The sequence below is a fragment of the Mobula birostris genome, chromosome 32 (assembly GCF_030028105.1).
Source record: "Mobula birostris isolate sMobBir1 chromosome 32, sMobBir1.hap1, whole genome shotgun sequence".
In the NCBI taxonomy this organism is placed as follows: Eukaryota; Metazoa; Chordata; class Chondrichthyes; order Myliobatiformes; family Myliobatidae; genus Mobula; species Mobula birostris.
Genome location: NC_092401.1, coordinates 29,888,772 through 29,915,170, shown reverse-complemented (window position 1 = coordinate 29,915,170; position 26,399 = coordinate 29,888,772). Strand labels below are relative to the sequence as shown.

General features: G+C 42.8%; 1 protein-coding gene across 2 annotated transcripts in view; it reads left to right on the top strand.

Moving 5' to 3' along the window:
* hook2 (hook microtubule-tethering protein 2) overlaps positions 1–26,399 on the top strand; it is a 102,263-nt gene that overhangs the window by 27,184 nt on the left and 48,680 nt on the right. For both annotated transcript variants that reach the window (XM_072248466.1, XM_072248465.1), the window contains exons 9-10: positions 21,361–21,524; positions 22,689–22,829. In XM_072248466.1, the coding sequence (XP_072104567.1) occupies positions 21,361–21,524; positions 22,689–22,829 (305 nt within the window). The remainder of the gene's footprint in view (positions 1–21,360; positions 21,525–22,688; positions 22,830–26,399) is intronic.

Below are 26,399 nucleotides of genomic sequence, written 5' to 3'. Positions count from 1 at the left end.
AGCAAAGGAGTGGCCGTTTAGCGCCATCATCACTTTGCTCTGCCCCCCGAGTGTATGTGTTTTCATGTTTTATTGAATCACTGTGGATTTAATTTGTTTTTTTTTATGTTGATCAACAGAAAAGAGTTTTGTATCAAAGTGAAAACAGATCTCTACAAAGTAATCTAAATTAATTACAAATATAAAACAATATAATTGATTGCATAAATATTCATCCTCTTCAAGTCAGTATTTAGTAGATAAACCTCTGGCAGCAATTACAGCCTTGAGTCTGTCTGGATAGCTGTGTCAGCTTTGCACATCTGGAAACTACAATTTTTCTCCATTCTTTACAAAACTGATCAGGCTCTGACAGACTGCATGGGGATCATGAGTTAACAGCCCCTTCCAAGTCCAGCCAAAAACTCCCAATTCAATTGAGGTCTGGACTCTTGACTTAGCTACTCCAGGACATTAACTTTGTTGCTTTTAAGCCATTCCTTTGTAGCTTTAGCTTTATGTTTGGGGTTATTGCCTTGCCAGAAAAAATATCTTCTCCCAAGTTACAGTTCTCTTGCAGACCTCACAGGGTTTTCCTCCAAAATTTCCCTGTATTTTACTGCATTTATTTTGCCTCTGCTTTCACAAGCCTTCCAGAGCCTGCTGCAGTGAAGCATCCCTACAGCATGATGCTGCCACCACCATGCTTCACGGTAGGGATGGTTTCTTCCTGGGTGTCAAGGTCCCTGAGGATCTAACCTGGTCCCAGCATATCGATGCAGTTATAAAGAAGGCAAGACAGTGGGTATACTTCATTAGGAGTTTGAAAGAGTTTGGTATGTCAACAAATACACTCAAAAACTTCTATAGATGTACCATGGAGAGCATCCTGGCAGGCTGCATCACTGTCTGGTATGGGGGCGGCGGGGTGGGTGGGGGGTGCTACTGCACAGGACTGAAAGAAGATGCAGAGGGTTATAAATTTAGTTGTCTCCATCTTGGGTACTAGCCTACAAAGTACCCAGGACATCTTCAAGGAGTGGTGTCTCAGAAAGGCAGCATCCATTATTAAGGATCTCCAGCACCCGGGGCATGCATTTCCTCACTGTTACCGTCAGGTAGGAGGTACAGAAGCCTGAAGGCACACTCAGTGATTCAGGAACAGCTCCTTCCCCTCTGCCATCTAATTCCTAAATGGACATAGAACCCTTAGACACTACCTCACTTTTTAACATATTATTTCTGTTTTTTTGCACAGTTTTTAATCTATTCGATATATGTATACTGTAATTGATTTACTTATTGTCGTTTTTTTTTCTTCTATATTATGTGTTGCATTGAACTGCTGCTGCTTAGTTAACAAATTTCACATTAGGCAGAAAATGGTGTTGGATAGACTGATGGGACTGAAGGCTGATAAATCCCCAGGGCCTGATGGTCTGCACCCCAGGGTACTTGAGGAGGTGGCTCTAGAAATCGTGGACGCATTGGTAATTATTTTCCGATGTTCTATAGATTCAGGAGCAGTTCCTGAGGACTGGAAGGTAGCTAATGTTATCCCACTTGTGAAAAAAGGAGGGAGAGAGAAAACAGAATTATAGACCAGTTAGCCTGACATTAGTGGTGGGGAAGATGCTGGAGTCAGTTATAAAGGATGAAATAGTGGCACATTTGGATAGCAGTAACAGGATCGGTCCGAGTCAACATGGATTTACGAAGGGGAAATCATGCTTGACTAATCTTCTGGAATTTTTTGAGGATGTTACTATGAAAATGGACAAGGGAGAGCCAGTGGATGTAGTGTACCTGGACTTTCAGAAAGCCTTTGATAAGGTCCCACATAGGAGATTAGTGGGCAAAATTAGAGCACATGGTATTGGGGGTAGGGTACTGACATGGGTCGTAAATTGGTTGGCAGACAGGAAACAAAGAGTAGGGATTAACAGGTCCCTTTCAGAATGGCAGACAGTGACTAGTGGGGTACCACAAGGCTCGGTGCTGGGACCGCAGCTATTTACAATATATATTAATGATTTAGATGAAGGGATTAAAAGTAACATTAGCAAATTTGCAGATGACACAAAGCTGGGTGGCAGTGTGAAATGTGCGGAGGATGTTGAGATAATGCAGGATGAGTTGGACAGGTTGGGTAAGTGGGCAGATGCAGTTTAATGTGGATAAATGTGAGGTTATCCACTTTGGTGACAAGAACAGGAAGGCAGATTACAATCTGAATGGTGTCAAGTTAGGAAAAGGGGAAGTACAATGAGATCGTGGTGTCCTTGTTCATCAGTCACTGAAAGTAAGCATACAGGTACAGCAGGCAGTGAAAAAAGCTACTGTAATGGTATGTTGGCCTTCATAACAAGGGGATTTGAGTATAGGAACAGAGAGGTTCAGTAGTAGTAGTAGTAGTACAGGGCCCTGGTAAGACCACACCTGGAGGATTGTGTACAGTTTTGATCTCCAAATTTGAGGAAGGACATTCTTGCTATTGCGGGAGTGCAATGGAGGTTCACGAGGTTAATTCCCAGGATGGCGGGACTGTCATATGTTGAAAGATTGGAGCGACTGGGCTTGTATACTCTGGAATTTAGAAGGATGAGAGGGGATCTGATTGAAACATATAAGATTATTAAAGGATTGGACAGGATAGAGGCAGGAAACATGTTCCCAATGTTGGGGGGAGTCCAAAACCAGAGGCCATAATTTGAGAATAAGGATTAGGCTATTTAGAACGGAGTTGAGGAAAAACTTTTTCACACAGAGGGTTGTGGATCTGTGGAATGCTCTGCCTCAGAAGGCAGTGGAGGTCAATTCTCTGGATGCTTTCAAGAAAGTTAGATAGAGCTCTTAATGATGCGGAGTCAAGGGATATGGGGAGAAGGCAGGAACGGGGTACTGATTGTGGATGATCAGCCATGATCACAGTGAATGGTGGTGCTGGCTCAAAGGGCCGAATGGCCTACTCCTACACCTATTGTCTATTGTCTGTTCCCGTCACATGCCGGTGATGATAAACCTGATTTTGATTCTGTTTCTGATGATGTGCAGTATTTGGCTTATGCCAAACATAGTGTTTAGTCTGATGGCTAAAAAGCTCAATTTTGGTTTCATTAGACAATAGGACATTCTTCCAGCTGACTTCAGAGTTTCTCAAACGCCTTCTGGCAAACCTTAGCCAAGATTTCATGTGAGTTTTTCAACAGTGGCTTTCTCTTTGCCATTCTCCCATCTCAGCCACTGAAGCTTGTAACTCCTCCAGAGATGTTGTGGGTCTCTTAGTGGTTTCTCTCACTAGTCTCCCTTTTGTCCTCAGTTTTGGAGGATGGCCTGCTCTAGGCAGATTTACAGCTCAGCCATATTCTGTCCATTCCATGATGATTGACTTAACTGTACTCCAAGGGATATTCTTTGACTTGGAAATTCTCTTGTATCCATCTCCTGATGCATGCTTTTCAGAAACCTTTTTGTGGAGTTGCTTAGGGTATTCTTTTGTCTTCATGGTGTAGTTTTTGCCAGGATACTGACTCACAAGCAGTTGGACTTTCCAGATGCAGGTGTATTTTTACCATAATCAACTGAAAGATCTTTGTGATCATTTAACTAATTATGTGGCTTCTAAAACCAATTGACCGCACCGGTGATGGTTTGGTGTGTCATATTAAAGGGACTTTATTTTTGTGTTCTATATTTGTAACTAATTTAGATCACTTTGTAGAGATCTATTTTCACTGTTTGTTGATCAGTATCAAAGAAAGCCAAATTAAGTCCACTGTGATTCAATGTTGTAAAACAATAAAACATGAAAACTTCCAAAGGGGGTGTATTGTAAGGTACTGCTGCCGCAAAAGAACAAATTTTATGACACCTAACAGTGATATTAAGCCTGATTCTGATTAGTATGCAGTATTTTCCCCTGTCTTCAGCAACTGTTGATTAGATAATGCCTTTTGGTTCACATAGGGTTCATGTAACACATCGGATTCTAATCAGACATAACAAAAGAAGATGTTGTTGACAGAATAATCACGTCTGCTCTTCCATTCAGTGAGACCACAGCTGATCTTTCTCCTAAATTTACTGCAGCAGCCTCATTGTCTTACGATCTAAAATTCGATTACTCTCTGCCTTGAATATTCTTGGCGACTGAGCCTCCACTGTTCCCTGAGGTGACGTCTAGTAACCGACCATCTCTGGAAGAACATAGAACATGGAACAGTACAGCACAGTACAGGCCCTTCGGCCCACAATGTTGTGCCGACCCTTAAACCCTGCCTCCCATATAACCCCCCATCTTAAATCCTCCATATACCTGTCTAGTAGTCTCTTAAATTTCACTAGTGTATCTACCTCCACCACTGACTCAGGCAGTGCATTCCACGCACCAACCACTCTCTGAGTAAAAAACCTTCCTCTAATATCCCCCTTGAACTTCCCACCCCTCATCTTAAAGCCATGTCCTCTTGTATTGAGCAGTGGTGCCCTGGAGAAGAGCGCTGGCTATCCACTCTATCTATTCCTCTTATTATCTTGTACACCTCTATCATATCTCCTCTCATCCTCCTCCTTTCCAACAGTAAAGCCCTAGTTCCCTTAATCTCTGATCATAATGCATACTCTATAAACCAGGCAGCATCCTGGTAAAACTCCTCTGTACCCTTTCCAGTGCTTCCACATCCTTCCTATAGTGAGGCGACCAGAACTGGACACAGTACTCCAAGTGTGGCCTAGCCAGAGTTTTATAAAACTGCATCATTACCTCACAACTCTTAAACTCTATCCTTCGACTTATGAAAGCTAACACCCCATAAGCTTTCTTAACTATCCTATCTACCTGTGAGGCAACTTTCAGGGATCTGTGGACATGTACCCCCAGATCCCTCTGCTCCTCCACACTACCAAGTATCCTGCCATTTACTTTGTACTCTTCCTTGGAGTTTGGCCTTCCAAAGTGTACCACCTCACACTTCTCCGGGTTGAACTCCATCTGCCACTTCTCAGTCCACTTCTGCATCCTATCAATGTCTCTCTGCAATCTTTGACAATCCTCTACACTATCCACAACACCACCAACCTTTGTGTCATCTGCAAACTTGCCAACCCACCCTTCTATCCCCCACATTCAGGTCGTTAATAAAAATCACGAAAAGTAGAGGTCCCAGAACAGATCCTTGTGGGACACCACTAGTCACAATCCTCCAATCTGAATATACTCCCTCCACCACGACCCTCTGCCTTCTGCACGCAAGCCAATTCTGAATCCACCTGCCCAAACTTCCCTGGATCCCATGCCTTCTGACTTTTTGAATAAGCCTACCATGTGGAACCTTGTCAAATGCCTTACTAAAATCCATGTAGATCACATCCACTACACTACCCTCATCTATTTGCCTGGTCACCTCCGCAAAGAACTCTGCAAAGAATCAGGCGTGTTAGACACAATCTGCCCTTCACAAAGCCATGCTGACTGTCCCGGATCAGACCATGATTCTCTAAATGCCCATAGATCCTATCTCTAAGAATCTTTTCCAACAACTTTCCCACCACAGACTTAAGGCTCACTGGTCTATAATTACCCAGACTATTCCTACTACCTTTTTTGAACAAGGGGACAACATTTGCCTCCCTCCAATCCTCCGGTACCATTCCCGTAGACAACGAGGACATAAAGATCCTAGCCAGAGGGTCAGCAATCTCTTCCCTCGCCCCGTGGAGCAGCCTGGGGAATATTCCGTCAGGCCTTGGGGACTTACCCATCCTAATGTATTTTAACAACGCCAACACCTCCTCTCCCTTAATATCAACATGCTCCAGAACATCAACCTCACTCATATTGTCCTCACCATCATCAAGTTCCCTCTCATTGGTGAATACCGAAGAGAGTAATTCATTGAGGACCTCGCTCACTTCCACAGCCTCCAGGCACATCTTCCAACCTTTATCTCTTATCAGTCCTACCTTCACTCCTGTCATCCTTTTTTTTCTTCACATAATTGAAGAATGCCTTGGGGTTTTCCTTTATCCTACTCGCCAAGACCTTCACATGCCCCCTTCTTGCTTTCCTCAGCCCCTTCTTAAGCTCTTTTCTTGCTACCCTGTATTCCTCAATAGACCCATCTGACCCTTGCTTCCTCAACCTCATGTATGCTGCCTTCTTCCACCCGACTAGATTTTCCACCCCACTTGTCACCCATGGTTCCCTCACCCTACCATTCTTTATGTTCCTCACATGGACAAATTTATCCCTGACATCCTGCAAGAGACCCCTAAACATCGACCACATGTCCATAGTGCATTTCCTTGCAAAAACATCATCCCAATTCATACCTGCAAGTTTTAGCTTTATAGCCTCATAATTTGCCCTTCCCCAATTAAAAATTTTCCTGTCCTCTCTGATTCTATCCTTTTCCAGGATAATGCTAAAGGCCAGGGAGCGGTAGTCACTGTCCCCCAGATGCTCACCCACTGAGAGATCTGTGACCTGACCCAGTTCGTTATCTAATACTAGATCTGGTATGGCATTCCCCCTAGTCGGCCTGTCAACATACTGTGACAGGAATCCGTCCTGGACACACTTAACAAACTCTGCCCCGTCTAAACCATTGGAACTAATCAGGTGCCAATCAATATTAAGGAAGTTAAAGTCACCCATGATAACAACCCTGTTATTTTTGCACTTTTCCAAAATCTGCCTCCCAATCTGCTCCTCGGTATCTCTACTGCTGCCAGGGGGCCTATAGAATACCCTAATACCCCAATAGAGTAACTGCTCCCTTCCTGTTCCTGACTTCCACCCATACTGACTCAAAAGAGGATCCTACTACATTACCCACCCTTTCTGTAACTGTAATATTATCCCTGACCAGTAATGACACCCTTCCTCTCCTTTTTTCACCCCTCTCTATCCCTTTTAAAGTACTGAAATCCAGGAATATTGAGAATCCATTCCTGCCCTGGAGCCAGCCAAGTCTCTGTAATGGCCACTACATCATAATTCCATGTATGTATCCAAGCTCTCAGTTCATCACCTTTGTTGCTGATGCTTCTTGCATTGAAGTACACACATTTTAGCCCTTCTACCTTACTCCCTTTACACCCTTTATTCTGCTTTTCTTTCCTCAAAGCCTCTTTATATGATAGATCTGGCTTTACTCCATGCACTATACTTGCAGTTCTCGCATGACCTTTATCCTCCTCCACCTCACTATCTGCTCTAACACTCTGGTTCCCCTCCCCCTGCAAATCTAACTTAAACCCCCCCGCAGCAGCACTAGCAAACCTTCCTGCAAGGATGTTAGTCCTCCTCCAGTTCAGGTGCAATCCGTCCCTTCAGAACAGGTCCCACCTTCCCTGGAACAAGGCCCAGTTGTCCAGAAACATGAAGCCTTCCCTCCTGCACCAACTCCTTAGCCACGTATTTAGCTGCATTATTTTCCTATTTCTAGCCTCAATAGCACGTGATAAAAAGTTTCTTTTTATCTTAGTGCAAGATTTCAGGCCCCCCCTGTTGTGAGGTTGTGAATCCTACTCTGTATGTCAAACTAGAGGAAGTATCAATTCCTAATCTGCCATGCGAATCTGCCTTGTCTTCCTAATCTGTTGTACCTTTCAGTGAAGTGAATTGTTATTCATCCGACCTCAAGAGTATACAGGCTAGTCTGGTTATTTTTTCCTTGTGACAATCTGCCATCCTGGCAATCAATCCAATGAACTACCATAGCAATCTCTCTGTTAAAGTGTATCCTCGCATAGTGAGATCAGGCCTGTACACATCATTTAGGTTGTGGTCTTAACAAGCCTTCTGTGATTGGAGACATTTTTCTCTGTTCTTGAACTCAAATCCTCTCATAATGCCACACAGGTTTTCACATAAAGAGGATTGAACATGTCAGTGAGTCAAAATGGATCTGTTCAAATGCAGGTTGTCTAATAATAGGTCAACTACATTTTAATATATGTCAGTTAGTATATCATAATCGTAATGCAACATGCAGTGTATGTTTGACAAAAAGGCAGTTGTTTCATATGAGTACTTTATTAAAGTGGTTTCCTGGAGCGTACACAGTTTGATTTGAGTTCGCAGGCCCATTTATTTCTAACTAAGATGGTCAGCTCACAGAAACAATTCTTTTGTCATAATTTCCACTGTGATAGTGAAGACATTATTCTTATTTTACAGTTTCTGGGCTAGGATTTTTTTTTGTTCAAAGTAGAAGGAAAATTACCCTCTGGATATTAATTTCCTGATAACAAAAAAATTGAACTCCTTAACAATATCGTTTTTGGAAATGAGATATAAATTCTAATAGCCATTTGTACTTTTGAAGTAACTTATGCTATCTTTTCTTGGGACGACAAGGGTTCAACACAGCATCTACCCATTGTTTTCACGTTGTTGCACTTGTAATTCTTTTCAAGTCAACTAAAATTGTTTTTCAGTTAAACAGTTAATTTATTGGAGAATGCACATTAAACTCAAATCTGTTTTTTTTTAAATAATTTGTGATACTTTTCTGAGTACTTCATAGCTTTATGTTGGTTCATAAAGTATTTATAATGTGCATGGTAATAGTGTGGGTGAGAATCCCTGTGTGTGGATGGAACATCACCATCCCAGCCCAGTTATCAATGTTCTGTTAAAGCTGAGCCACACACGAGTAGTTGCAGATCCCTCTGCATCTTGCAGTTCTACAGTCTCTTGCAATTCAGATTGTGTTTTTTTTAAATGTTTTCCTGCAAATGAACAAATTCACATCCTTCCCACATTAAGTGTTAGTTTCTTCCCACTCGCTTAAGCCTGTTCCTGTCCCTTTTATAGCACTTAAGTCCCCTCCACATCATAGGCAAACTTATCAACAATACCTTTGATGTTTCATTTCAAAGATTCCAAAGAGCTGAGACTCTAGGACTGATCCTGTGTCACAGCACTCTCTGCATCTTGCCAGCCAGGAAAAACGCTCTTTTAGCATTCTTTTCAGGTGCTACTGGAAATTTCAATACTGTCGCCTTTACACACAGCCCATTTCTTCAAAGGACTCCCACAAACCATGGTTCCTTTCACAAAACTGCACTGATTTTGCTGATTACTTAAGTGACTTGCTCTAACAACTTTAATAATAGCTAACATTTTCCCTGTGACAGGTGTTCCACTCACATGCCTGCAGTTTCTCCATTTCTGAATAAAGGAGTTGCATTTGCTATTTTCCAGTTAAATGCAGCCTTTCAAAACAAGGAAGTTTTGAGAAATTAAAGCTAATGCATTAATATGCCACTAACCATTTCTTGTAAGATGTTGCAATGCAGTCCATTAATAAGTGGAAATCCTTACTTCCATAACTCCTACAGTCTGTTCAGTGCCACATTCTGATTTCTAATTTACAGCTTTACGGATGTTACCTGTCTTTATCAGAAGACTGATAGAGTAATTACCTGCTTAATTCAACTGCCATCTCCTTTTCAATTATTACTTTCCTGGACTTGCTGTTAACAAGACCAATACTTTGTTAACTATTTTTGTTTTGATGTATCTCTGGAATTTTCTTGATCATTTATGCTTTTCCAATATACCGGTTTCCTTTTTTATTAATTATAGTCATTCTTTTCTGTGTCCAGTCTTCTAATTTGCCTGCCATCTTTGTGCAAGTATAAACATGAGATTCTGCAGATGCTGGAGCAACACACACAAAATCTTGGAGGAGCTCAACAGGGATGCTGAGTAACTTGCTGAGTTCCTCCAGTATTTTGTGTGTTGTGCAATTATATGCTCTTTCCATATGATACATTTTTTTTTTTAGTTAATATTGATGGCAAGCCCTCTGAGGGATTTTTCTTTCTATCTGAAAGCTCCATCCTGCATCCAGCTGCAGTTTGATTGACTGATCACTTAATTTTACTGCTTCACTTCAGCTAACTCGACTTTCATGCCTTTATACTTGGCCTTATTGAAGTTAAAAATGTAAGTCTCAGCCCTAGGGATGCCTTGTGTTGCACAGTACAGGTTGAGTACCCCTTAATCTGAAATGCTTGGGGCTGGAAACGTTTCAGATTTCAGATTTTTTTTTTTGGATTTCAGAATATACAGTAGGATACCTTGGGAATGCCATCATTTCTGATTGAATTTATGTGCTGTTGATAAGTAGTCTGTCTTAAACCTGTTCATCATACATATGTACTGATGAGCCATTCAGAGTGTTAGATTTTCATCAGCAATTATCTTGGCAGACTCCCATGAATTTCTCTGCTGCTTCATGATCATCAGACACTTTATCACTACAAATCTTAAAAAAATTTAATGCTGTGCCTTTTCTTAAATTTCTGCAACCAGCCTGCTGAATATGCACAATTACCTTCAATTTTCAGTTCATTGCAATTGATCTTTGATTGTTTCATGATCAGCATGCCATTAAAAGGCATATGTTCACTCCAACACTGACGAATCCACTCTTTCAATACACATCAAGATCTTCATTTTTTACTTAATGCTGTTTTTCTATTTTTCATTACCTTCTGCTCATTCCATATGTGAGGTCACTTCTTAGAACTGTCTGTGGATTGTAGAGACCTACGTGTCGCCTGGGAACCTTACCAGTGCCGTATGTAATTTTCCATTTGTGGTGTCATGTCAGCATGCAAAAAAATTTGGATTTTATAGGCTTTTTGATGTTGAAATTTCAGATAAGGGGATAACCTGTATCATGACTAGAGTAAACTGTTCGTAGAACACCCTGTTCTAATTCCAGCCTATCTTTGTAAATCTGATGTTCACATTTATACATTGATTAAAATGCCTCATGATTACCTTTTTTGACTTGCTCCCATACATCTTCCTTTAAACACTGTTCTGCCATGTGGGTTCTTTAAGGGACTTGCCTACAACTCTCAGATTTCTCATCTTCATTCAACCTGCATCTAGAACTTAGAACATAGCATAGTGCAGGCCCTTTGTCTAAAATGTTGTACCAGACTTTTAACCTACTTCAAGATCAATCTAACCCTCTCCTCCCACATAGCCCTCCATTTTTCTTTCATCCAGGTGCTTATCTAAGAGTCTATTAAAAGTCCCAATTGTGGTGGGAAGCGCCCACATAGGATACCACAGAGGAGCGTGGGCGCAGAGCGGGGTTACAAGTGAGTTTAAGGAAACGGGGCTTTAAGCTCCCTATATGACTATCTTGCTGGCAAACTTGCAGTCTCTGGTAAATAAAGTCAATAATCTCACAGCTAGTGTGCTGAATCAGAGGGACATTAGGACCATGTGTGTTCTTTGTTTCACGGAATCCTGTTTAACCCCTTCCATACTGGATGCAGCAATTCAGATCTACGGGTTTACTATACACCATCGGGATAGATCTATAGAGCCTCTCAAAAGTAGATGTGGTGAAGTATGCCTCATGATCAACTCTTCTTGGTGCACAAATATATCAGTGCTGTCCCAATTCTGCTCACCAGACCTGGAATATCCAGCAGTAAATGCCGTCCTTTTTACCTACCACGGGAGATTTCCGTGATCATTTTGGTAATGGTATACATTCCACTTCAGGCCAATATTAATCAGGCTTTAGATGATCTGAGCAATGGGATCAACATGCATGAAACAGCACATCCTAATGCCTTCACCGTTGTTTTGGGAGATTTTAACCAGGCCAGTCTAAAAAAAAAAATCACTAAGCAACTACATCAACAGATCACTTGCAAGACCAGAGGAAACTGGACATTGCTACACCACCACCCTGTTCCACTCCCTCACGTCAGGAAGTCTGATCACCTGGCTGTACTTCTACCCTTGAGTATAGGCAGAGATTGAAGACTGCAGCGTCAGTAGTGAGGACCAAGAAGGTATAAACAAGGGAAGCACAGGGGTGCCTACAGGACTGCTTTGAGTCTGTGGACTGAACTGTGTTCAGGGATTCATCTTCAAACCTGGATGAGTATACTACGGTTGTTAACGACTTCGTTAAAACCTGTGTGGATGAGTGTGTGCCTATAAGGACTTACTGTACGTTCCCAAACCAAAAGCCGTGGATAAACAAGGAGGTACGTCGTCTGCTGAAGGCTAGATCTGTGGCATTCAAGTCTGGCGACCCAGGCCTGTACCAGAAAACCAGATATGATTTGCGGAGGGCTATTTCAAGGGCAAAGAGACAATTTTGAACGAGGTTGGAGGCAACATTAGATGCACAGCAACTCTGGCAGGGTCTGCAAGACATTACTTCCTACAAAGCGAAGCCCAATGGTAGTGATGCTTCACTACCAGATGAACTCAATGCCTTCAATGCCCGCTTTGAAAGGGAGAGCACAACTACAGATGGGAAGATCCCTGCTGCACCTGATGACCCTGTCATCTCTGGCTCAGAGGCCGATGTTAGGCTGTCTTTAAAGAGAGTGAACCCTCACAAGGCGGAAGGTCCAGATGGAGTACCTGGTAAAGCTCTGAAAACCTGTACCAACCAACTAGCGTGAGTATTCAAGCAACACACACAAAATGCTGGTGGAACGCAGCAGGCCAGGCAGCATCTATAGGAAGAAGTATAGCTGATGTTTCGGGCCGAGGGTTTTGGAGTATTCAAGGATATTTTCAACCTCTCACTGCTGTGGGTGGAAGTTCCCACTTGTTTCAAAAAGACAACAATTATACCAGTGCCTAAGAAGAAGAATGTGAGCTGCCTTAATGACTATCACCCAGCAGCACTCACATCGACAGTGATGAAATGCTTTGGTAGGTTGGTCATGACTAGACTGAACTCCTGCCTCAGCAAGGACCTGGACCCATTGCAATTTGCCTATCGCCACAATAGGTCAATGGCAGATGCAATCTCAATCACTCTCCACATGGCTTTAGACCACCTGGACAACACAAACACCTACGTCAGAATGCTGTTTATTGACTACAGCGCAGCATTTAATACCATCATTCCCACAACCCTGATTGAGAAGTTGCAGAACCTGGGCCTCTGTACCTCCCTCTGTAATTGGATCCGCGACTTCCTAACCAGAAGACCACAATCTGTGCGGATTCATGATAACATCTCCCCTTCACTGACAATCAGAACTGGCGCACCTCAGGGGTGTGTGCTCAGCCCATTGCTCTACTCTCTATATACACATGACTGTGTGGCTCGGCATAGCTCAAATACCATCTATAAATTTGCTGACGATACAACCATTGTTGGTAGAATTTCAGGTGGTAAAGAGACGAAAGAGCTGATTATGGATTTCAGGGAGGGTAATACAAAGGAACAAATACAAATCCTCATAGAGGGATCAGGTGGAGAGAGTGAGCAGTTTAAAGTTCCTGAGTGTCAAAATCTCTCAGGATCTAACCTGGTCCCAACATATTGATACGGTTATAAAGAAGGCAAGGTAGCAGCTATACTTCATTCGGAGTTTGAAGAGATTTGCTTGTCAACAAATAAACTCAAAAACTTCATTAGATGTACCGTGAAGAGCATTCTGACAGGCTGCATCACTGTCTGGTATGGGGTGGGGGGGGGGGGGGGCGTGGAGAGGCTACTGCACAGGACCGAAAGAAGCTGCAGAGGGTTGTAACTCTAGTCAGCTCCATCTTGGGTACCAGCCTACAAAGTACCCAGGACATCTTCAGGGAGTGGTGTCCCAGAAAGGCAGCGTCCATTATTAAGGACCTCCAGGACCCAGGGCACGCCCTTTTCTCACTGTTACCATCAGGTAGGAGGTACAGAAGCCTGAAGGCACACACTCAGCGATTCAGGATCAGCTTCTTCCCCTCTGCCATCTGATTCCTAAATGGACATTGAACTCTTGGACACTACCTCAGTTTTTTTTTAAACAAACAGTATTTCTGTTTTTTGCATGATTTTTTTAACCTATTCCATATACGTGTAACATACATCAAAGTTGTTGGTGAACGCAGCAGGCCAGGCAGCATCTCTAGGATGTTTTGGGCCGAGACCGTTCGTCAGGACTAACTGAAAGAAGAGCTAGTAGAAGGTGCTCCCGATGTGCACTTCCTCCCTTAACACCATTCAGGGCTCCAGACAGTCCTTCCCGGTGAGGCGACACTTCACCTGTGAATCGGCTGGGGTGATATACTGCGTCCAGTGCTCCCGATGTGGCCTTCTATATATTGGCAAGACCCGTCGCAGACTGGGTGATCATTTCTCTGAACACCTACTTTCTGTCTGCCAGAGAAAGCAGGATCTCCCAGTGGCCACAAATTTTAATTCCACGTCCCATTCCCATTCTGATATGTCTATTCACGGCCTCCTCTACTGTAAAGGTGAAGCCACACTCAGGTTGGAGGAACAACACCTTATATTCCGTCTGGGTAGCCTCCAACCTGATGGCATGAACACTAACTTCTCAAACTTCCGCTAATGCCCCACCTCCCCCTTGTACCCCATCTGTTATTTATTTATACACACACATTCTTTCTCCTTTTTCTCCCTCTGTCCCTCTCACTATACCCCTTGCCCATCCTCTGGGTTTTTCCCCCTCCCCCTTTCTCCCTGGGCCTCCTGTCCCATGATCCTCTCATATCCCTTTTGCCAATCAACTGTCCAGCTCTTGGCTCCATCCCTCCCCCTCCTGTCTTCTCCTATCATTTTGGATCTCCCCCTCCCACTCCCACTTTAAAATCTCTTGCTAGCTCTTCTTTCAGTTAGTCCTGATGAAGGGTCTCAGCTCAAAACGTCAACTGTACCTCTTCCTAGAGATGCTGCCTGACCTGCTGCATTCACCAGCAACTTTGATGTGTGTTGCTTGAATTTCCAGCATCTGCAGAATTCCTCGTGTTTGTGTCAATTTACGTGTACTGGAATTGATTGATTTTTTTTTTCTTCTGTATTATGTATTGCATTGAACTGCATATGCTAAGTTAATAAATTTCACGTCACATGCCAGTGATAATATACCCGATTCTGATTCTAATGTATCTTTTACTTAGTTTCCTGAAATTAGGTCGTATCTCCCAATTGCACTAAGATACCCATTTATTAAAATAGCCACTGCTCCACCTTTTTATATCAAACATCTTTCATTCTTTTGGTTCTTTTCAATTTTGTCCTTCAATTCTGTCTCGAATGGCTAATTGGGTAACATTTCAAATTGAATTTGCAGTTCATCTATTTTATTTCGCTGGTCTAGCCTTATACATAACCTATATTCCTTTCTGTTGATGTCTGGTTATTATTTCTATATTAGTAGCTTTCTCTCTAAATTTGTGTCTGCTCTTTGATCTAGCCCCTCCTCCCAAATATCACCCCTTTAAGTTGAAATGTGAGTTTGTATCCACAAGGACACAAAAAATAGGAGGTAAACCACCTGGCTCTCAAACCTGCCCTCACCAATCAATACGACCTGCCCCAGGTTTCAACTCCTCTTCTCTGCCTGTTTTCCATTGTCTTAAATTCCATCATCTTTCAAACATTTAGCTACATTTAATTGCTGGAGGAACTTGGCAGGTCAGGCAGCGTCTATGAAGAGGAGTAGAGAACAACAGTAATGCATCAGTCAGCATTTCGGGTTGAGACCCTTCAGGATTAAAAAGGGAGGGGGAAGAAGCCAGAATAGTTGATGTTAATTAATTTGGGTTTATTTGCCTGTAGCCCTGCATGTATTTATAGCTTTACTCTGTGGGCAACCGCTTACATATATGTGGAGGGAAGCTGTCACAATTAGTTACTCTTAAAGGGCATGGCATAGCATAGCATAATTAACTGATCAAAAAAATTGGGAAAGATTGATCAATAAATCTGTTGCTGCAGAAATCAAACAAATTCAACTCGTATCAGTCAGAATGTATTTTTCAATTCATGGTACTTTTAAAAACATACATGGCTAAGCACAGATGGGATACTTCAGTTGATGGATTAATCTCTCGGTTGCTGACTTGCCCTTGATGGTGTGGTGCTGTACAGTAACGTGCCTCTGGCACAAAGGGATTCTGTGGTCTGTTCTGTAGAAGTACTAGTGCGATGCATCACTTTGTTTTGTGGAATAAACTAACTGACAAATGGTCCAGATTCAACCCTTGTGAAAGTTTGATGGTTTTAGTGATGGGATTTCATTCTGTGAATGTGTGCTCATCGCAAATGACAGGGCTGGGACAGAGATACCAAATGACAATTTAAGCTGCTATGTCTTTAAGTATAAAAAGGGCAAGCCAGATAAAATAAAGGAGAATCTGAAGGCATTTTTAAGTGTATTGCAAACAAAGGATACCAGGGGGAGAGATAATACGTACTTTTAAGGATCAATGTGGTTATCAATATCAGGAGATAGCGAGTTCTTAAATGAATATTGCTTGTTTGTATTTACCATGAACCAGGCTAGATCTTGGAGCGTAGGAGACTGAGGGGTGACTATTAAAGGTGTATCATGAGAGGCATAAATAGGGTGAATGTACACAGTCTTCTTCCCAGTATCGGAGAATCAAGAACTAGGGGGCATAGGTTTAAGATGAAAGGGGAAAGATTAGGGACTTGTAAGTCAATTTTTTCACAGAGGAGAATGAGTATAAGTATAAAGCTGCCAGAGGTAGTGGTTGAGGCAGTTATAACAACAATCTAAAAGATCTTTGAACAGGTACATGGATAGGAAAAGTTTAGAGGGATATGGGTCAAGAGCACTAAAATGGAATGAGCTTAGATAGGAATCTTGATTAACATGGACTGGTTGGGTCAAAGATCTTGTTTCTGTGTTGTGTAACTCTAATACTATCATCTGCTTGCTAAGGTGTGTAATAGGTGGTTTCATTATTGTCCAGGTATGCACTAGATAACACATCCTTCGAGAGAATTGTTTGAATTGTACACACTTGTATCATGCGTACATCATTTCCATGTAAATATAGTTAATGATTCACAACAGTAATTTGTCCAATACATTTGCTTCATAAAGGCTAACGACTAAATCGCAAAAAAATCTGAGATCCAGGTTAAAGGTAAGTTTAAAAAATAATTTTCTAAAAATAAATTTTAACAAAATTAAAATGAACTTTAACAATGGCACTTTATATGTACATGAGTATGTACAATGTATTAACCTACTAGGAATTAAAATTCTGCATGTGCACACGTCATTAACAATGTCACTGCAGCTGTTGGCATGGCTTTAGTAATAGTGTTTATTTTCTTTTGCAATGATTACAGGATATTAGGTTCTGCAGGTTCTATAATGTGGATTCAATTTGCAGTAATGTCTCTTTGTAATATTGATGTACAAAGTACATAGAAACGAGGGATGTCACAGTCCCACAGGCAACAGGAAAATTGCTCCATCCAGGGCCTGTGTGGAAGACTTGTATCCAGTCTAGGTTGCTACTCAAATCCATTTGTTAATACTGGGCCAACTTAATTTACTTTCTGCACCCAACTCTTGCTGGGGTTGCATTCCATGCAATCCATGCTTATGGATTTCAGACATCTCCTAAAAGGAGCTTTGTTGTGAACATGTAAATAAAATGGTTACTATATGAGGAGCGCTTGATGGCTTTGGGCCAAAACTCACGGGAGTGAGGGGGATTCTCACTGAAACATACCAAATATTGAAAGACCTAGATAGAGTGGATGAGGCGGCTACTTCCTATAATGAGGGAGTCCAGGACCGGAGGGCACAGCCTCAGCATAGCATAACGTCCCTTCTTGATGAAGAGGAATATCTTTAGGCAGAGAGTGTTGGTGAATCTGTGTAATTCATTGCCACAGATGGCTGTGGAGGCCAAGTCATGGGTATATTTAAAGCAGAGGTTGATTGGTGTTTGATTAGTAAGGGTGTCAAAGGTTATAAGGGAAGGCAGGAGAATGGGATTGACAGGGAAAATAAATCAACCATGATCAAATGGTGGGACAGACACAAAAGAGCTGAATGGCCTAAATTTGCTATCATGTCTTATGATCACAGAAGTCTGAAATAACAGAAAATGCTCAATACACTCAGCAGCACCAGTGGGAAAAAGGAAAACTTCAGGTTTGAGACCCTCAGTAGAACTAAAGTGAAAAATAAAAATCAGGGAATGTGTTGATGCAGAAAATACAAAGAGTCACCAACCTCAGTTCCCACACCCCGCACTTCCCGTTTCTACCTCCTACCCAAGATCCTCAAACCTGCCTGTCCAGGTAGACCCACTGTCTCAGCTTCCTCCTGCCCCACTGAACTCATTTCTGCATACCTCGACACTGTTTTATCCCTTCCCACTTAGGTTCGTGACACTTAGCACACTCTGAATTTTTTCAATGATTTTAAGTTCCCTGGCCCCTACCGCCTTATCTTCACCATGAATGTCCAGTCCCTATATACCTTCATCCCCCACCAGGAAGTCTCAAAGCTCTCCGCTTCTTTTTGGATTCCAGACCTAACCAGTTTTCCTCTACCACCACTTTGCTCCGTCTAGCGGAATTAGTCCTTACTCATAATAAGTTCTCCTTTGGCTCCTCCCGCTTCCTCCAAACTAAAGGTGTAGCCATGGGCACCCCTATGGGTCCCAGCTATGCCTGCCTTTTTGTTGGCTTTGTGGAACAGTCCATGTTCCAAGCCTATACTGGTATCTGTCCCCCACTTTTCCTTCACTACATCGAAGACTGCATTGGCACTGCTTCCTGCACGCATGCTGAGCTCGTTGACTTCATTAACTTTGCCTCCAACTTTCACCCTGCCCTCAAGTTTACCTGGTCCATTTCCGACACCTCCCTCCCCTTTCTTGATCTTTCTGTCTCTACCTCTGAAGACAGCTTATCTACTGATGTCTACTATAAGCCTACGGACTCTCACAGCTACCTGGACTATTCCTCTTCCCACCCTGTCTCTTGCAAAAATGCCATCCCCTTCTCGTAATTCCTCCATCTCCGCCGCATCTGCTCTCAGAATGAGGCTTTTCATTCCAGGATGAAGGAGATGTCTTCCTTTTTTAAAGAAAGGGGCTTCCCTTCCTCTACCATCAACTCTGCGCTCAAATGCACCTCTCCCATTTCACGCACTTCTGCTCTCACCCCCATCCTCCCGCTACCCCACTAGGGATAGGGTTCCCCTTGTCCTCACCTACCACCCCACCAGCCTCCGGATCCAACATATATTTCTCCGTAACTTCCGCCGCCTCCAACGGGATCCCACCACCAAGCACATCTTTCCCTCACCCCCCTTTCTGCTTTCCGCAGGGATCGCTCGCTACGCGACTCCCTTGTCCATTCGTCTTCCCCCATTCCTTCCCACTAATCACCCCCCCCCCCCCAGCACTTATCCTTGTAAGCGGAACAAGTGCTACACCTGCCCTTACACTTCCTCCCTCACCACCATTCAGGGCCCCAAACAGTCCTTCCAGATGGGGCGACACTTCACCTGTGAGTCGGCTGGGGTGATATACTGCATCCAGTGCTCCCAGTGTGGCCTTTTATATATTGGCGAGACCCGACGCAGACTGGGAGATCGTTTCGCTGAACACCTACACTCTGTCCGCCAGGGAAAGCAGGATCTCCCAGTGGCCACACATTTTAATTCCACATCCCATTCCGATATGTCAATCCATAGCCGCCTCTACTGTACAGATGAAGCGACACTCAGGTTGGAGGAACAGCACCTTGTATTCCGTCTGGGTAGCATGCCATCAGGCTGGAGGAACGTTGACTGTACCTCTTTCTATAGATGCTGCCTGGCCTGCTGCGTTCCACCAGCATTTTGTGTGTGTTGGTTGATACAAAGAGTCTAATCTGTTCAAAACAAACTCTTATGCCTGGGTCACTGGAAGACCATGTACCTCAGTTGTATATTTTGTTTATCTCAAAATGAGATAAACTTTTGGGATAAGCTGAAAAGCTTATGCCTGAAAGATTGTGAATCTTTGTATTTCTTGACTTCGATGATTCAGTGCTTCCTGTGTATAAGTTTTTGCCTACTCAGGGATTTGAAGGCAGCCACCAGTGTGCAGGAGGGTAGTGAGTTAACCATCTTACTGAATCATTGAGTTAGCTCAAGGTTCCAGTTTTGTGATCATTAAATCTAGTCCTTTTATTGTAGTACAGCAATAATCTGTGTATTGGTTCCTAAACTAGGGAGTGTGTTACAATGTGAATAATTTGTGAGCAGAGTTTGGGATATTGAGGGGAAAGTTGAGAAGGGAAATCCTCAGTACAAAGAGGGTCAAAATAGCTGCTGCAGGGAGTTAATGTGCCAGTTCTTCCGTCCTCCACAGCAGAAAAGCATCCAGACGGTTGGCAAGGAGTGTCCGAGTTGAGTTAAATTAGAAGCTTGTATTGAGAGATGGGGCACTATCCTGGAAGGAATTATTTGTAGCTTGTTAAGATAATATGCAGCTTTATTAAAGTTTAAAAGTCACAACCTTATCAGAATCAGATTTATCATATATTGTGAAGTACAGTGTAATACATATACTATAAATCACACACACACACAGTTCATGGTTACGTTGACCATCCAGAAATCTGATTGGCAGAAGGAAAAAGGCTGTTGTAGAACCGTTGAGTGTGAAGATAGGCTCCTTTGCTTCCTCCCTGATGGTAGTAATGAGGAGAGGATACGCCCTGGATTTTGGAGTCCTTAATGATGGATGTCGCATTCCTGAGCCATTGCCTTTTAAATATGTCTTCAGTGGGCAGGAGGCTAGTGCCTGTGATGGAGCTGGCTGACTTTACAACCTTCTGCAGCTTTTTACGAATCTGCGCAGTGGCCTCAGTATACCAAACAATGATGCAACCGGTCAGAATGTTCTCCATGGTACAACAGTGGAAATTTACCAGAGTATTTGGTCATATACCAAATCTCCTCAAACTTGTAATGAACTATAGCTGCTGGCATTGTTGCACGGTCTGTTGCTTCTGCTCCCCTTATGGTCATATTGCTAATAATTACTTCATTTTCTGTATTACACGATTATTACTGGGATAGAGTCTAGTTAGCTGGGACAGATGAAGGAGAGTGATGTCTAAACACTTGAATAAGCAACTGAAATACCTACAGATGTGGTGTTGCTCTACTTGAAGGGAACCCAAGGACATGACGAGGGAATATTGTGACTATGAAGGGATTATTTTACCAATGCTAAAGGCAATTAGAACTCGTATTTCTTACCTATATTGAGTTTTATGAGTTTTCATAAAACTCAATACAGGTATAACTAATTTAGACACCTGTGATCTACAAATGGATACAGATAGTGAAGAGATACCTGGAGTGTTTGCTTCTGTCCATCAGTGCCAGATCATCAGGATTCTTTATTTGGCTTCAGTCTGAATTTGAAAGTTGATACAAGAGGCTGTGTGCGCTCCTTCCTTATGCAGCAGTTACCATGTTCCTTCACAAAAGACTTTGCCCGCTTTTGAAGTTCGTATTCATCACCAGAGGATTTTCCTCATTCCATATGGTGCCTTGACATTTGCAGCTTCTCTCCTTTAGGTTGCAACTCTGTTAGAGGAAAAGAACAGTTTACTAGCCGAGAACAGTGTTCTGCGTGAGCGGATGAGACGGGCAGACTCTCTGGAGGACTCGACCAATGTCACCAACAAGAAGCTGCTGCTTCTGCAGAGCCAGCTGGAGGCACTACAGGAGGAGAATTACAGGTATCTTCTTCCTCCTCCACCACCACCCACACTCAATGGCTTTGTTTATTCCAACAAACTGCTTCCCTGATGCAGCTTGAGAGAGAGTTATCTTGGATCAGGTAGAAGGTGATCTATCTGATGTATAGATTTCACTTTAAGACCTTTCACATAAAGCTGATTACTCCATGGATGAGCAATTTATCCTCAGTTACACACATTCAAATAAAGTAGGATTTCACAGTAGCACAGCAATTAGCACGATGCTATTACAGAACCAGTGATGCAGGTTCAATTCCCATCACTGTCTGTAAGAAGTTTGTGTGTTCTCCCCATGACTAGGTGCTCTAGTTTCCTCCTACATCCCAAAGACACATGGGTTGGTTGGTTAATTGATCACTTGGGTGTAATTGTTAAGCACGATCTTGTTAGGCCGAAAGGGCCTGTTACTGTGCTCTCTCTCTAAATAACTAAAATATAAATTGCTTATTCCTGTGCTAGCTATTCCTTCCAGCAATTGAATATATGATGTTGAGTGTATGCTCCTAGAGTAACTACCTACCTCTGAGGTATTTTTAGAGAAGGTTGCCTGAATAGTTAGAATTAAAGCTTAAATGTGCCAACCTTCTCTCCTGGTCATACAGAAAAGGGCATGAATGCAGGCACTCCGGCTCAACCAGTACATGCCAACCATGCTGCCCACCCAGCTGGTCCCAATTTCCTGTGTTCAGCTCCCATTCTTCCAAGCCCCACCCTCCGTATCTAAGTGCCTCTTAAATGATATCAATGTACTTGCCTCAATCACTTCCCTTGGCAGCTCATTCCAAATACTTGTCACTGTCTGCCTGGAGAAAGTTGCCCCTCAGGTCCTTTTAAATCTTTCCCCTCTCTCATAACCTATTTTCTCTTAGTTTTAGACTCCACTACCTCGAGGAAAAGATTGCTATTAACCACTTTATCTCAGCCTCTCATAAATTTGAACACATTTATAAGGTTGCCACTCATTCTCCTACATTGTAGAATATAAAGATCTAGTCTGGCCAACCTCTCCCTATGTATCTGTAACTTCTCCCTTTATCTTTCATTCTTTGTTAACTCAATACAGATAATTTGTTAAACGTAGGGATTCAGTGACCGACTTCACCCTGATCGCACTGTCCTCAAGGTCCTTCCTGTTTTGTCCAGGTTGGAAGCAATGAAAGATGACTTCCGTATCCGGTGTGAGGAGATGGAAAAGGAAGCGCTGGAATTACAGCACAGGAACGATGAGCTCACTAACCTGGCTGAGGAATCCCAGTCTCTCAAAGATGAAATGGACGTATTACGGTAAGATCAGAAGTTCCAAGCTGGCATATGTTGGGAATCTAGAGCAACACGCGAAATACTGGAGGAAATCAGCAGGTCAGGCAGCATCTAGACCATAACACGTAGGAGCAGAATTCAGCCCATCAAGTCTGCTCTCCATGGCATCATGACATATGTATCATCCCTCTCAAACTCATTCTCCTGCCTTCTCCACTTAACCTTTGATGCCCTGACTAATCAAACGACACCTATCAATCTCTGCTTTAAATACACCCAATAACTTGGCCTCCACAGCCATCTGTGATAAGACCATAAAACGTAGGAGCAGAATTAGGCCATTCAGCCCATCAAGTCTTCTCTGCCGTTCCATCATGGCTGATCCCGGATCTCATTCAACCCCATACACCTGCCTTCTCATCATATCCTTTGATGCCTGACCGATCTAGAAGTAATCAACTTCCGCACAGACTTGGCCTCCAGTGCAATCTGTGGCAGAGCATTCCACAGATTTACTACTCTCCACCTTAAAAAAAAAAAATTCATCCTTACTTCTGTTCTAAAAGATGGGCCCTCAATTTTGAGGCTGTGCCCTCTAGTTCTGGATACCCCCACCATAGGAAACATCCTCTCCATATCCACCCATAAGACATCAGAGCAGAATGAGGCCACCTGCCCCATCGAGTCTGCTCTGCCATTCCATCATGGCTGATCCTTTTTTTCTATCTCCTCGTCAACCCCAGTTCCTAAACTTCTCCCCGTAACCTTTGATGCCATATCCAATCAAGAACCTATCAATCTCCACCTTAAATACACCCAACGACCTGGCCTCCATAGCTTTATGTGGCAACAAATTCCACAAATTCACCACCCTTTGGCTGAAGAAATTTCTCTGCATCTCTGTTTTGAAAGGGCACCCCTCTATCCTGAGGCTGTGCCCTCTTGTCCTAGACTCTCCCACCATGGGAAACATCCTTTCCACATCTACTCTTTCTAGGCCTTTCAACATTCGAAAGGTCTCAGTGAGATCCCCCCCCTTATCCTTCTGAATTCCAGCGGATACAGACCCAGAGCCATCAAACGTTCCTCATCTGATAACATTTTCATTCCTGAAATCATCCTTGTGAACCTCCTCTCCAATGCCAGCACATCTTTTCTAAGATGCGGGACCCAAAACTGTTCACAATACTCAAGGGGAAGCCTCATCAGTGCCTTATAAAGCCTCAGCATCAAATTCTTGCTCTTGTATTCTAGACCTCTTGAAATGAATGCTAACATGGCATTTGCCTTCCTCACCACCGATTCGACCTGCGTGTTAACCTTCAGGGTGTTCTGCACAAGGACTCCTAAGTCCCTCTGCATCTCAGATTCTCGGATTTTCTCCCTGTTTAGAAAATAGTCCGCACATTTATATCTACTACCAAAGTGCCTGACTATGCATTTTCCAACATTGTATTTCATTTGCCACTTCCTTGCCCATTCTTCTAATCTGTCTAAGTCCTTCTGCATCCTACCTGTTTTCTCAACACTACCTGCCCCTCCACCAATCTTCGTATCATCTACAAACTTGGCAACAAAGCCATATATTCCATCATATTAATCATTTACATACAGCATAAAAAGTGGTCCCAACACCAACCCCTGACGAACACCATGAGTCGCTGGCAGCCAACCAGAAAACAATCCTTTTGTTCCCACTCGCTGCCTCCTCCCAATGTTCTAACCATGTTAATAACTTTCCTGTAAAGCCATGGGCTCTTAACTTGGTAAGCAGCCTCATGTATGGCACCTTGTCAAAGGCTTTCTGAAAGTCCAAATACACAACATCTACTGCATCCCCTTTATCTATCCTACTTGTAATCTCCTCAAAGAATTTCAACAAGTTCGTCAGGCAGGATTTTCCCTGAAGGAAACCATGATGACTTTGTTCTATCTCGTCCTTGTCCCCAAGTACTCCATCATCTCATCCTTAACAGTGACTCCAACATCTTGCAACACTGAGCTCAGGCTAACTGGTCTATAATTTCCTTTCTGCTGCCTTCCTCCTTTCTTAAAGAGTGGATTAACATTTGCAATTTTCCAGTCATCTGGCACCATGTCAGAGTTCAATGATTTTTGAAAGATAATTTCTAATGCCACCACAATCTCTAACACTACCTCTTTCAGAACCCTAGGGTGCAGTTCCCCTGGTCCGGGTAACTTATGTACCTTGAGGTCTTTCAGCTTTTTGAGCACCTTCTCTCCTGTAACAGTAACTGCACCCACTTATCTTCCTTCACACACTACATCAGGCATATTGCTAGTGTCTTCCACAATGATGACTGACACAAAATACTCATTTAGTATTCATTATCCATCTCCTTGTCCCCCACTATTCTTTCTCCTGCGTCATGTTCCGGTAGTCTCATTTCTCTTTTATTTTCAACATACTTGGAAAAATTTTTACTATCCACTTCAATATTATTTGCTAGATTGCTTTCATATTTCATCTTTTCCCTTCTAATGATTTTTTAGTTGCTTTCTGTAGGTTTTTAAAAACTTCCCAATCATCTATCTTCCCACTAATTTTTACTTTGTTGTATGCCCTTTCTTTTGCTTTTACAATAGCTTTGACTTCCCTTGTCAGCCATGGTTGTACTATTTTACCATTTGTGTAGTCCTTCATTTTTGGAATACACATGTCCTGCACCTTCCTCATTTTTCCCAGAAACGCACACCATTGCTGCTCTGCAGGTTCCTAAGGGTTCTTTTACCTGAAGCTCCCTAATCGCAGCTGGTTCATTACATAACACCCAATTCAGTATAGCTGATCCCCGAGTAGGTTCAATGACAAACTGCTCTAAAAAGCTATCTCTTAGGCATTCAACAAACTCACTCTTTTGAGATCCATTACCAACCTGATTTTCCCAATCGATCTGCATGTTAAAATCTCCCATGACTACCATAACATTGCCCTTTTGACTCGCCTTTTCTATTTCCTGTTGCAACCTGTGGTCCACCTCCTAGCCACTGTTGGGAGGCCTGTATATAACTGCCATCAACGTCCTTTTATCCTTACAGTTCCTTAGCTCAACCCACAAGAATTCAACAGCTTCCAATTCTACGTCACTTCTTTCTACTGGTTTGATGCCAGTATTTACCATGAGAGCCACAGCACCCCCTCTGCCTATCTTCCTATCCCTCTAATAGGAACACCCAATCTAGTCCTTTCAACATTCATTAGGTTTCAATGAGATCCCCCAACATTCTTCTAAATTCCAGTGATTACAGGCCCAAACCTGCCAAACGCTCCTCATATGTTAATCTCTCGGAATAATCCTCGTGAACCTCCTCTGGACTCTCCAATGACAACACATCCTTTCTAAGACGTGGCTCAAAACTGCTGATAATATTTCAAGTGCAGCCTGAGTGGTGTCTTATAATGGCTCATTACCTACTTGCTTTTATATTCTACTCCCCTTGAAATAAATGTTAATATTGCATTTGCTGCCTTTACCACAGACTCAAACTGTAAATTAACCTTCTGAAAGTCTTGCACAAAGACTGCTAAGTCCCTCTGCACCTCTGATGTTTGCACCTTCTCCCAATTCAGAT